Below are 12,849 nucleotides of genomic sequence, written 5' to 3'. Positions count from 1 at the left end.
TTATGAAAACCATATTTTTTCTTTTTGGTTAAGAATTTATTATAGATTTGAGATAGTTTTGATTCTAGTATGTTGGGAATTCTAGTATGTGTATGCATATGTTCTTAGTCACGTAAGTAATATCTTTTTTGTTTGAATTTAGGCACCAACACAGTGTCTTCCAAGTCAGTGGCAGTGGTCTGTTCCACAGGTAAATACAGTTCATAGTTGCAGCATTTTACCATTAGTTTGCATCTAGTTTAAAGGTACAGTGTGCTTATCTAACAGTGGAATTTTCCACTACTCACAACACTGTTGAAATAAATACTAATTGCTGTATTTTAGCAATGCATTTACAACACTTGCTGATACACTAGAAGGCATAAAATAGCATTTATTGAAGCATCAAATACAAATCTAATGTAAAGAGAGCATCTTCCCCTCTCCTCTCCCTCTGGCAAAAAGTTTGTATTAAATTATCTAATAAGTTCTCAGAAGCAGGTAAAAACTGCCATATTTTGCCTGATAGGAGAAATTAGTATTAACTAGCTCACTAACTGATACTAACTGTGATGTTTCATTGGAGTATTGCTAGCAGAGGCATGTAGACGCAGAAGCACGGTGCAATTAGACCCAGACAATTGAAATAGGAGGAAGAATTTGAAATTGCTAACTTGGTAATTTTGGGGGTGTCCTGGTTTTGGCTGGGATAGAGTTAATTTTCTTCCTAGTAGCTGGTACAGTGCTGTGTTTTGGATTTAGCATGAAAATAATGTGATAACACACTGATCATAGAATCATTGAGGTTGGAAAAGACCTCTAAGATCATCGAGTCCAACCGTTGACCCAACATCACCACCCACTAAACCATGTCCCTAAGTGCCTCATCTACTCGTCTTTTAAATACCTCCAGGGATGGGGACTCCACCACCTCCCTGGGCAGCCTGTTCCAATGTTTAACCACTCTTTCAGTAAAGACATTTTTCCTCATGTCCAATCTAAACCTCCCCTGGCGCAACTTGAGGCCATTTCCTCTCGTCCTATCGCTTGTTACTTGGGAGAAGAGACCGACACCCACCTCGCTACAACCTCCTTTCAGGTAGTTGTAGAGAGCGATGAGGTCTCCCCTCAGCCTCCTTTTCTTCAGGCTAAACCCCAGTTCCCTCAGCCGCTCCTCATAAGACTTGTTCTGCAGACCCTTCACCAGCTTCATTGCCCTTCTCTGGACACGCTCCAGCACCTCAACGTCCTTCTTGTAGTGAGGGGCCCAAAACTGAACACAGTATTCGAGGTGCGGCCTCACCAGGGCCGAGTACAGGGGCACGATCACTTCCCTACTCCTGCTGGCCACACTAGTTCTGATACAGGCCAGGATGCCATTGGCCTTCTTGGCCACCTGGGCACACTGCTGGCTCATATTCAGCCGGCTGTCGACCAACACCCCCAGGTCCTTTTCCGCCAGGCAGCTTTCCAGCCACTCTTCCCCAAGCCTGTAGCGCTGCATGGGGTTGTTGTGGCCGAAGTGCAGGACCCGGTGCTTGGCCTTGTTGAACCTCATACAATTGACCTTGGCCCATCAATCCAGCCTGTCCAGGTCCCTCTGCAGAGCCTTCCTACCCTCGAGCAGATCAACGCTCCCGCCCAACTTGGTGTCGTCTGCAAACTTACTGAGGGTGCACTCGATCCCCTTGTCCAGATCATCGATAAAGATACTGAACAAGACCGGCCCCAAAACTGAGCCCTGGGGAACACCGCTTGTGACCGGCCGCCAACTGTATGTAACTCCATTCACCACAACTCTCTGGGCCCGGCCGTCCAGCCAGTTTTTTTACCCAGCGCAGAGTACACCTGTCTAAGCCGTGAGCCGCCAGCTTCTCAAGGAGAATGCTGTGGGAGACGGTCAAAGGCCTTACTGAAGTCCAGGTAGACCACATCCACAGCCTTTCCCTCATCCACTAGGCGGGTCACCTGGTCATAGAAGGAGATCAGGTTGGTCAAGCAGGACCTGCCTCTCATGAACCTGTGCTGGCTAGGCCTGAACCCCTGGTTGTCCCACTCATGCCTTGTGAGCGCCCTCAAGATGAACTGCTCCATAATCTTCCCTGGCACCGAGGTCAGGCTGACAGGCCTGTAGTTCCCCGGATCCTCCTTCCGGCCCTTCTTGTAGATGGGCGTCACATTGGCAAGCCTCCAGTCTGGGACCTCCCCCGTTAACCAGGACTGCTGATAAAAGATGGAGAGTGGCTTGGCAAGCACCTCCGCCAGCTCCCTCAGCACTCTTGGGTGGATCCCATCCGGCCCCATAGACTTGTGAGCGTCCAGGTGGTGTAGCAGGTCATTGACTGCTTCCTCTTGGATTATGGGGGGTTCATCCTGCTCCCCGTCCCTGTCTTCCAGCTCGGGGGGCCAAGTACCCTGAGGATAACTGGTCTGCCTGTTGAAGACTGAGGCAAAGAAGGCATTGAGTACCTCAGCCTTTTCCTCATCCTCGGTGACAATGTTGCCCCCCGCATCCAAAATGTTTTAGTTGTTGCTGAGCAGTGTTTATAATAAAGTCAAGGACTTCTCAGCTTCCCATGCTCTGCAAGTGAGGAGGTGTACAAGAGCTGGGAGGGGGCACAGCCAGGACAGCTGACCCAAACTGGCCAAAGGGATATTCCATACCATGTGATGTCATGCCCAGTATATAAAGCTGGGGGGAGTTGGCTGGGGGGCAGCAACTGCTGCTCGGGGACAGGCTGGGCATCAGTAGGTGGGTGGTGAGCAATTGCATCATGCATTACTTGCTTTGTATATTCTATTATTATTATTACTATTTTACTTTATTTCAATATTAAACTGTCTTTATCTCAACTCGCGAGTTTTTTCACTTTTGCTCTTCCGATTCTCTCCCCCATCCCACTGGGGCTGGGGGAGTGAACGAGCAGCTGTGTGGTGCTCAGTTGCCCGCTGAGGTTGAACCATGACAGAGGGGAGACTTTATCATTTTTGTGATCTCTGTAGCAGAGGAGCTTAGTATGGAAATCTTGCCACTCAAGGAACTTGAAGAGTTTGAAGCTAAAAGGAGGGCCAAGTCCTGTAAGCTTGAACTGTTACAATGTGTCCTCATTACTTCAGTAGCAGCCAGCCTTGTCCAGTTATGGTCAGTCCCACCCTATTAATAGATGTCAGTCTCCTGCTTTGAAATCTGGGTGTTGAATTACAGAAATACTGTGGGGTTTATTTTAAAACTCAATACTTGTTTTTTTAATGTAATGTTTTTGCAAGAGAAAATTAAACTGTATTATGTTTCTGTGGTCTTGAGAGTAAGTGTCAATTTCATAAAGTTTAGGATTTCTCTAACAATGCTCTCCAAAATGTGAATAAAATCTGAAAAATATATGAAGTGATTAAAGGACATCTTTGTTCTATTCTACTACCTGACCTTCCTACCCACTTCCCCCTCACTTAATTTCTTTAGGTTATCAAAGATGAATTTGACGCTTTCTTTCAAAGCTTTATCTTCATTTATATGTAGCAAAGATGACTGTAAAATAAGCTTTGGTATTTATAGTGCATAATTAATGTAATTTATTAAAATAATGTGTTTTATTTCAGTCTCCTGCCTCTTCACCTTCTTTCTTGTATCTGCAACCGTCTGAAGTCATTTATCAGCCAATAGGGATTACCCAGGAAAGTGGATGTATACCACCTCCTCCTCTCTTAGTGGAAGCTGCAGTTCCCGAGGTATTCTTATAGGAAATTTTACTTACAATTGAAGCATTTATCTGCAATTGAAAAACATACTCTCTTAGTTTAGGCACAGGCAGTTCAGAGCACTTACGTCAACTGTTTCCCTGTACTTACCCCCACACCCATGCTGCTACTGTTAAATCATTTCAGCTGTCCTCAAGTTAGAGTATCTCTTCCAGTTTTCCAGCAGAATGCTTTGATTCTGAAATATTTTAGAGGGTCACAAGTGTATGACAGACAGCAGTATAAAGACTAGTCAATTTGTTTTGTTTGAAAATAACATTTAAATAAAATGAGAGTCAGATTCTTTGGAATGCTGGATTGGTCTACCCAAGCCATAACAGTTTCCTGAAGTAATTCTTTTTCTGTGTGAGTAGGAGCCTGTTTCTAAATATTCTGAAGATCAGAATGAATTAAGAATAGTTGAATGACTAAATAACTTTTTTCTTTTTTTTTTCCTTCTATATCAATAGCACTTCTAATGTTTATTGAGAGATTCTTAATGTACAATAAGGCCATTTCTTTGTAATTGGATATTAAAAATGACAATAAATAATTGGCTACAGAAAAACTTACTATGAAATTGAAAATGTATTATGATTAATTGGTACTTTTCCTCTCTGATAATTCATTCCTAATTAACAGGGATGCCAAAATAAATGGTAAATTAAGACAGTAATCAAATACTTTTACGACAGTTGAAGAGTATTTTATTGCTACAGGAGAAGTTCCAAAACTGGTATTTCAAACATCTTAGATATGTCAGGATTTCCCACTTAAGTAATTTAATTTCCCTACAAAGATCTTGAATAATACAAGACTTTGGTTGTTGGGGTTTTTCTTCTTTTTTTAAAGTGCATAAATCTCAGTATTTATTGTATAATCATAAATCTTATCATCAGTGTTATTTTTACACTTTTGTATTTCATAAATCAGATACCAATTTACACAGAGAAATTTGAAATCTGTGAGCACTAAGGAAAAACATGAAATTAGTTAAGGAATATTTGGATGTAACATGCTCTCAGTTCACAGGTACATAATTTGTTGATGTTAAAGGAAGCGGTATGTGGAAATTCAGAAGATGGTGTAAAATTCAAAAGCCTGTGTATTATTTGTATGTAAACATCTTGTGAGTGCGATAATACTGGGAATTACATTCCAATATTCTAATCTACACATTTAAACACTGTTCCAATTAGAGCTGAGTGAAATGGATTTGTAGTAGAGAAGTGTGCTACTTCTGTCAAGGAAAGTGCTTTTTGACACTGATCTAGATAAACTAAATTTACCAAACTTCAGTACAGTGGGGAAAACAGATTTAAATATTGAAATTTTGTTTTTTAAAAAGTCAGTAGTTAAACATTGCCCACAACTTGAAGTTGTAAGGAATCTAAATTCATGTGAAAGGCTTGCAAAAACATAAAATTATGAAACAAGCTTTTCAGCTCTTTTTTTTTTTTTTCATACCAGCTGTATTCTGATCATGGAGTTCAAGCACCACATCACCAGCCTTATGCCCAGAGTGCCATAGCCATGCCTGCACCTGTAAGTATTAAACTAAAACGTTAAAGTAAGCACTGTAGCCTTACTACCTCCTTTCTTGAAGGGGAATGGTAAGATAAGAGGGCCAGGGATGAAAAAGTCTTTTATTAATGAATTAATAAATAAGGAAAACAGAAACGTTGCAGAGAAACTGAGATTTTTCTTCACTTGAGGTTTTGTTACAGAAGATATAAGTATTACTTATTTTGGAACTATTTGGGGAAACTAAAAAAAAAAATAAACATGACTAGTTATTTTAAAACTTGAGATACAAAGAAAACTGCAAATGAAAAATGTATTTTGAGAGAAAACAGTGAACCTTGTTCAGTTCTTTGGAATGACGGTTACAAATCCTTGTCTCTCTGTCTCTGGATCTTGAGAAGTTGACTTCATTACTTGCAGCCTTTAAATAAGCACCTCATGTTGTGGCGAGGTGGGGTTTTGGAACATGGAGCATGAAAAACTGTCCCAGTTGGCCACCTGTGCATGTCTTTCTGTGCAGTTCTGACTTTGAATGGCCATTGGAAAAATGTGATTCTTCCATGTCACCTGATGCAAGTTGTTGGGGTGTTTTGGGTCCCAGTTTAAGGTCCTTTTGCCTAAATTAATAAGGTTGTTAACACGATGTGAAATAATGTCTAAACTAGATTTAGCCTAGATTTGCCTGATAACAAAAGACTAAAGGTATCGGTAATTTTACCTGATATTACAGCATGTACTCTTCTGTGAAAGATGCTTACTCAGCTACAAATGGCAGACTAAATATGAGTGAATCAAAGCCATGTTATAGGCTTTTATATGTATTTTTTCATTTATTTTACATTCCTATTAAGAGAAGAATCTTTTTTCCTGACCATTGCGTAACAATATCTACTAAATATTTCCAGTAGAGGGGGCTGTAACATTAAATATTGTCTTGGAATAAAATGCAAGTACTCCAGTAAAAAAAATAGAAGCTGAATATGAATTTGAGAATACTAATTCTGACTGATTCATATTTTTAAGAAATACTTAAAAGGGAGTTGGTGTAACACAGCGATCATAATATCCAGTTTATATTCCATTTTCTAACAGTGTATGAAAACACTAAAAAAATAACAGCAATAGTAGTCTCAGAATCAAAAACAAGTGCATACTTACTGTATCAAATAGAGAAACAAGCTTTTTCACCTTAAAACTTTTATTATCTTTCCTAGGGCCAAGGCTATACGAACAAGATAGTGTAAAGTAAGATACAAGGTAGATCTAGAGCACGATAGCTCTTTCTCTTCTACAGTAATTGCCACAGTACCATGCTTAACTTATAGCAAAGGCAGAGCAGTTTACTCTGTGATAAGTGATAATGTGTTAATTTACAGTAGAATATGCACATGCATGGTAAAACCATGTTTGATTACTGTGGTATAGGAAATGAGCTGCAAATTCAGAGTCTTATTTATCTCCTGATACAATATTTTCTATGTTTATTCATAGATTTAGAAGTGACTTCACACAGGCAAAGCTGGCGTAAGCCAGCAATTCATTCCATTTTCCACACCACCCATTTCCTGTGCTGGTAGAGGTTTTTGTGAGGCAATATGGTAAACCAGGTCAGGGAACTGATGTAGTTAAAGATGAAGCCCCACTCCTACTGCCCAAAAAGAGCTAACTTAAATTTGGATCAGTTCCTCAGACCAGTTTGTCAAGCAACTGCACAGACTCCTGTACCTATACAAGAAGTTTGGGATAGGATAGAGGAAGTAAGACTTGTGTTAGCAGTGCAGATTTAAACTTAATGAAGCTGAGTGTGAAATTGCTAATCCTGTCCATTCCTTCACTGTATTTCTTGCTCATTCTTACCCATTTTCTCAAAGACTTCTGTTACCCATAATTGAAACTCTGCTCTGTTCAGGTCTCAAGTAGATTCACAGATATAGTTAAACCCTTACAAAGACTGGCTGAATTCTGATAATTTTATTCATTACAAGACAATGCCAAATATTTTTGGCAGGTTTTAACTTTTATTTATTTAGTTAGGTTCACTTAGTAGTAACTAGTAGCTCTGGAATGTAACTCTTCCTTTTCACATTTCACTGTACATTCTCACATACCCACTTAAAGTTTGAATATATTCCATGAATATGATCAGCTTGTATTTATCACTGTGGCTGAGCACTCAACAATGATTAAAAAAGAGCAAATGTTGACAGCAGACTGCAATGTATTAAGCAAGTGGTTGGGTCATTACCACCTGCTCCCCAGCTGCATAAAAATACTGCCTGCTGGCTGTAGTCTTGCTAAAATATCCCAGCAAATGTATCTGCTGCTTGAAAATTGCCAAGTAGTGGCTGTGTAAGAGAGTAGATGCCTAAAATAAGGACCTTATCTTGAAGGTAATTTGCTAATTGCCTCCACTGCATCAGGAATTGCATCAGGAATTGCATTGCATTAGGAGTTAACATATGCTTTATACTAGGAGCTGTAAGTCATATGGTCAGAGTAGGATGGGTATAGACAGTATCCAGATATTTTTGGCAGTTGTAGACTTCTTACAGCTTTCAAATACAGCTCAAAACAGAGCATGCATTGCAGTCATATTTTAATGAAGTCACAAGGGTGAGCAAACAAAATGGATTAACTGTTTATTGAAAAAAATCACAAATTTCTAAGCCAGTGTTTCCATTGCTGTTGTGGATGTATAAAAAGAGAACTCAGTTCATTAATCAAGTAAACTGCTTAGCAGTTAACAAAGGAAGCTTCAGTTTTGGCAATTCTCAGACTTATTTTTCATTCTCTCTAGTCTACCACTTCAATAGAATTTTGTTGATGTAACTTTTAGTACAAAATTTGTAAGAGTCTTAAATGAAAATTAGAAGAAAACATTCCCCAATTTCCAACTACAATTTATTTTTTAGATGCAAATTTGGTAGTTAAGATCAGGTTTGAATCAAAAATACTAATCCCCCCCCCCTTGATCACGTGTTTGCTAATGATCCTTTGTATTTACTTGAAGGTGTTTTCTTTTGGGGATTATAGCACATTTTGTTCATGAGTGCGTGGAAGTGATTTCGTCTTCACATCTGTACAAATAGATGAGGTTGACATTCGTTCTCAAAGGCTGCTAGGTGACACTTGTTTTTCAGGAAGCATTAATTTTTTTTCATCTCTACTGGATCTTGTGCAGTGTTTCAGATCTTAAATCACCCTCTAATACAGAGATTAATGTTTGAATGCTCCTAGAGGACGTGTATGAGATTGTGTTTGGTAGTGAGATCTGTGTAGTCGACAGTAACAGCAGAAATTTGAGGGAAGATTGAAATTTGTGTTCTCTGCTTTCAGATCTGGAAAAATACCTGTGAGTTAAATTTTTGTTTTGCTGGATGGTTATCTTGAGTTCTGAGGCACTGGCCTGGTAAATGTTTACTGGATATTGTGTTTGTATGAGGGAGACCCATGAGGCTTGGGGAGCTGAGCAACGCAGTTGCACTCTATAAACTGAGCAAGGTGTAAAAGGTTCTGGTACATGGAGGTGGGGAGGTGGGTGGGGTTTGTTTTGTTTCATGCTTTTGTTTGGGTTTTTTTAATTTATTCTTCTCAGTCATCTTTTCCAGCTGCAGTATACCTGTCAGGGGGTAGGCATGGTTCTAGTCTCAGTCCGTGTTTTTCCTATTCCCATGGTCTGTATCCAACAGAATGTTTTGGCCAACTTGAATCGTATGGGATCGTACAGTGTCTTTTCCTATAGGGGACTTCTTAAGTCCTTTGGGGAGGGGAGGAGGTGTTCTCTTTTATGTGAGCTTGGACATTTAGCTTCGGGAGGGGAGCGAGGGGGAGGAAATCAGTCTTATGTTATCTAAACTCTTCACTCCTGTCCCCACAATAGACTAGTTTTAGCTGACAAAGTCTGACAATCTTCCTTAATCTAATTCTTGAAACCTAAAGGTGCTTTCCACTGGATTGGAGTGCAGAGCTATAGTACTTCTTTTAGGCTTACCCTTTTCTTTAGAAAATGTTCTGGAAAGGCACAGAAGAGTACAAAGGTAGTAAGTATTTCTATGGTGGTTTTGGTTTGGGTTTTTTTTCTGAAAACCCAATTAACTCTAACGACAAGAACCTATCAATGATAAAACGTATCCTGGTTTTCAGATTTGTTTGTTTTTTGTCACTACTTTGTTCTCTATTCCCCACAATCTTTTTTGATAGCTTTAAAATTGAATTTTCTACTTACTATAAGAAAACACTTTTTAGAACGGTCAAAGATTCTTTGCTTGAGCATTTCCAGTCTACAGTATATTGACAGTAATTATATTGCCTCTAACTGAAAAGGCAGAGGAGGATTTTCCTATGTCAAAACAGAATTTAGGGTATTCATTTGTAATATAGTTCATGTATATATGCAGTCAGATTGTAATGGTGGCTAACACCTTGGCCTTTTGGTAGTGAATGTTCTGTAAATTTAACTGAACTTAGAGCACTCCATTTTTCTCTGCAGTTAAGAGTAATAAGCTAAAATTTGTGTTCTTTGTGTGTATAATACACATAAATATACATGTGTTTATATATGTTTGTATATATACACATGCAAGTATACATACATAAATTGTGGTTTTGATAAGGGGAAGTCTTGGTGTAATCATTTTGGGAGAAGGTACAGTAATTTTATACTAGTACTGTGTGCTATTGTGTGATATTTCATCTGGAACAAAAAAATTAAACCTTACAACATATTTTCTGTATAGGTAAGTATTTTTTTCATTTATACATGCAGTGAAATTGAGAGAGAGAATAAACCTTTTGTTTAAAGTTACCTTAGAAATGTGAATCTAAACTTCTAGTTGTCATAATACATGATTAACAAGAGGCTTGTCACCAGTTGTAACAAGATCTATTGCCTGTAAAAGGGTTTTTTAAAACTCCACCAAAAATATATTTGTTAATTTTATATTAACATTGAAAGATGCAGATGGCATGCTTTTTCTCACATTGTTTCCTTCTATGTTCTCTTTACAATCTCCTCTTTTTCTATTCTAATAGTTTGTTCTCATTCCAGTTTAGTGTGCGCTTTTTTTTGCTTTCTCTGATCCATATGTTTTCTCTCTTTACTTGACAGACACTATGGAGCATTCACTATTAAGCCATTGGGCAGCTCTAGTCTACCTATACTGATTTTCTTGTCCAGTCTTTCCCTTGTGACTGAGATCCATCATCAACATACCAGCTAGCAGCTGCCTGTTGTGAAACTTGGGGTCAGTTGTTTCATTGCAATGCTTGCTGTTTACAAATTGGTAAATAATAAAACATGCTCTGATAGAATTTAGCGTAGTCTGCAATATTACTTAGCTGCTTCCTGCATGTTTGTAAATTTCCTAATAATTCTCTTATGTAAAACAAAATTTATATAATCCATGTCATTAATTCCTGGGATAATCATGTATGTATTAATTCCATCGTTATTTTCTTTCTAGTTCAACTTCCCAAGTTCTGTGTGTGTGTCTGGATTATTTTCATTCAACAGGGAGGGAAACTTTCAGCACTTTCAGGAACAAAAATCATACATTAAACTGTTTTAATTCCTTTATTGACAACTCAACTTTCTCCCCTTTTCTCCCTATTTTGTGTGATTTACAGTGGTTTGTATTCGTGGAGTTATACTCTGGCAGGTGCTTAACCATGCTTTTTATTGTGAAAAAGGTGCTGCTTTTAGTTGCTTACACTTCTTTAAAAAAATGAGTATTTTAATAAAATGGAGCTAGGGAAGAATACATGTTTTGCACATGTTAATTTGTGTCCATTTCTTATTTGATAGCCTTTAAGCAGCCCGGTGATTTGTAGCAAGGGCTTGCTATTTGTTAAGGTGTGACTTCTTGTCTGTACGTGTTTGTGTGATTTATCCCCAGATGCAGCTTTTAAAAAATACTAGAAGTTTGCCAGTGTGAAACTGAGCATAGTTCTTTTCTGTTGGGACCAGCCAGTAGAGAGAAGAAAATGTGTTTGTGTCCTCCATATTCTAATAGGAGTCAAAACTAAAGAAAGAGTAAGAGAAATAGATTGGGACTGAAGTCCTGTAAGGTTTGTGCAATGAAAGCTAAAGTAGGCAGGGAAACTGGCACTAGATGGCCATGGAACCTAGAGATTTAGGAAAGCAATGCACAACGTGATGTGGAGCTTTCCACATTCTTTCCACAGATGATGGAAAGAAACTGAAATTTTGAGATTGAAATGGGTTGAATATCTTGATGGGGATGTAGGAACTACAGCTGGTTGTATTAGGAAACTGGCAGAGCCAGAAGGGAGGGTAAAAAGATGAGTAAGTTTAGCAAAACAAAACAAAAAAGTTAGAGTGCTGAAAAGGCCTGAGCTAAGAAGAAAAGGTTAGAAAACAAAGATAGTTTGAATCTGTCTTATGGCATAGTAGGAATGGGAAGAAAGGACTCAGATTGGTTAAATAAAGAGAATAAAACAGATGGGAGTTCCACAAATTGGATACAGAGCAGCTGAGATACAAAGGGACACTGTCAGAGAATTTGATCTTAGGAAGAATAAACAGAATAGTACAAGTATTCTAAAAACAGCACCTAAAACAATAGCCCTGTTTTCTGGATCTTGCCATCCTTTTGTCAGCAGCTAGTGACGTCCACTGACAAGTTACTTAATCACAGTCTATTGTCTGTTAGTTTACAAATAGGACAGCTATCAGTTATTCAGCTCAAGTTTTATAAATCTGAGTTTTAGCTACTGAAAAAATAATGTAAGCATTATTATAAATTCCCACAGTAATGCACTGCTTTAATCTACATTACAGAGAATGCAGAAGTAAAAAAAAATAGAATTGGTTAAATAGTTTTGCACTGTAATATATTATAAAAATAAATTTTCCCTATTCAATTAGAAAGAGGATACAGTTGCTTTAATAACTAAACATGCTTTACTAAAGCTGTATGATCAATGAACAAAGCTTGATTTTTTTTTTTTCTAAGTAAATTAATTCTGAACTCATTCTAAGATTCCGTATTGTAAATAAAGGAAGATATTTCTTGCCACTATGGACTTCACCTATGTACATAATGGAAATCTGATTTTCCTTTTTGAACTAAGTCTTATCTCACTGATGCAATATCAAAATGGACTGTAACTTTTCATTGAAACATTATTGATTTAGTAAATGGGACACACTTTGAAATAGAGGAAACAACACAGCGTTTTTCCCTCTCTTTAGGAATCGAGGTCGCATTCTGTGAGAAGAAATTTTTCACATCATTCGTCTGTGAGCCTGAAACCTCAGTATACAGAAAGTCCCATTTTCGTCCTGGAAAAGATAACAGAATGGAAGATAAAATTCTTATACCACCTTCTTCTACGGATTCTATAAAACAGGTTTTTAGCTATCTACTTTGCTAACATACTTATCACGTGGAGGATATGTTCTTCCTAACTTCTAACATGTGCCTGAAAATGCCTAAGTTACAATACCACTTCTTTTTGTAAAGAAATAAAATGAATTTTTGTAGTTTGGACAGGTAAAAACACGTGAAACCATGATTTTATCCTGCATTTCCTTTCTTAGTAAAAATACTGTTACAGGACAAAATGGTGATTTCTGATACACAGCCTACT

The 12,849-nt window shown here is 38.1% G+C and overlaps 1 protein-coding gene across 1 annotated transcript in view; it reads left to right on the top strand.

Moving 5' to 3' along the window:
- The window catches only part of BOLL (boule RNA binding protein), a 32,633-nt gene extending 20,020 nt beyond the window's left edge, over positions 1-12,613 (top strand). Inside the window, exons 8-12 of the mRNA XM_076342306.1 lie at positions 143-190; positions 3,577-3,705; positions 5,185-5,259; positions 10,346-10,481; positions 12,452-12,613. Of these exons, the coding sequence (XP_076198421.1) occupies positions 143-190; positions 3,577-3,705; positions 5,185-5,259; positions 10,346-10,369 (276 nt within the window). The 3' untranslated portion in view covers positions 10,370-10,481; positions 12,452-12,613. The remainder of the gene's footprint in view (positions 1-142; positions 191-3,576; positions 3,706-5,184; positions 5,260-10,345; positions 10,482-12,451) is intronic.
- Positions 12,614-12,849: the final 236 nt, after the last annotated feature.

Source organism: Aptenodytes patagonicus, chromosome 6, assembly GCF_965638725.1.
Source record: "Aptenodytes patagonicus chromosome 6, bAptPat1.pri.cur, whole genome shotgun sequence".
NCBI classification, from domain to species: domain Eukaryota; kingdom Metazoa; phylum Chordata; class Aves; order Sphenisciformes; family Spheniscidae; genus Aptenodytes; species Aptenodytes patagonicus.
This window is presented reverse-complemented; position numbering and strand designations above follow the sequence as displayed.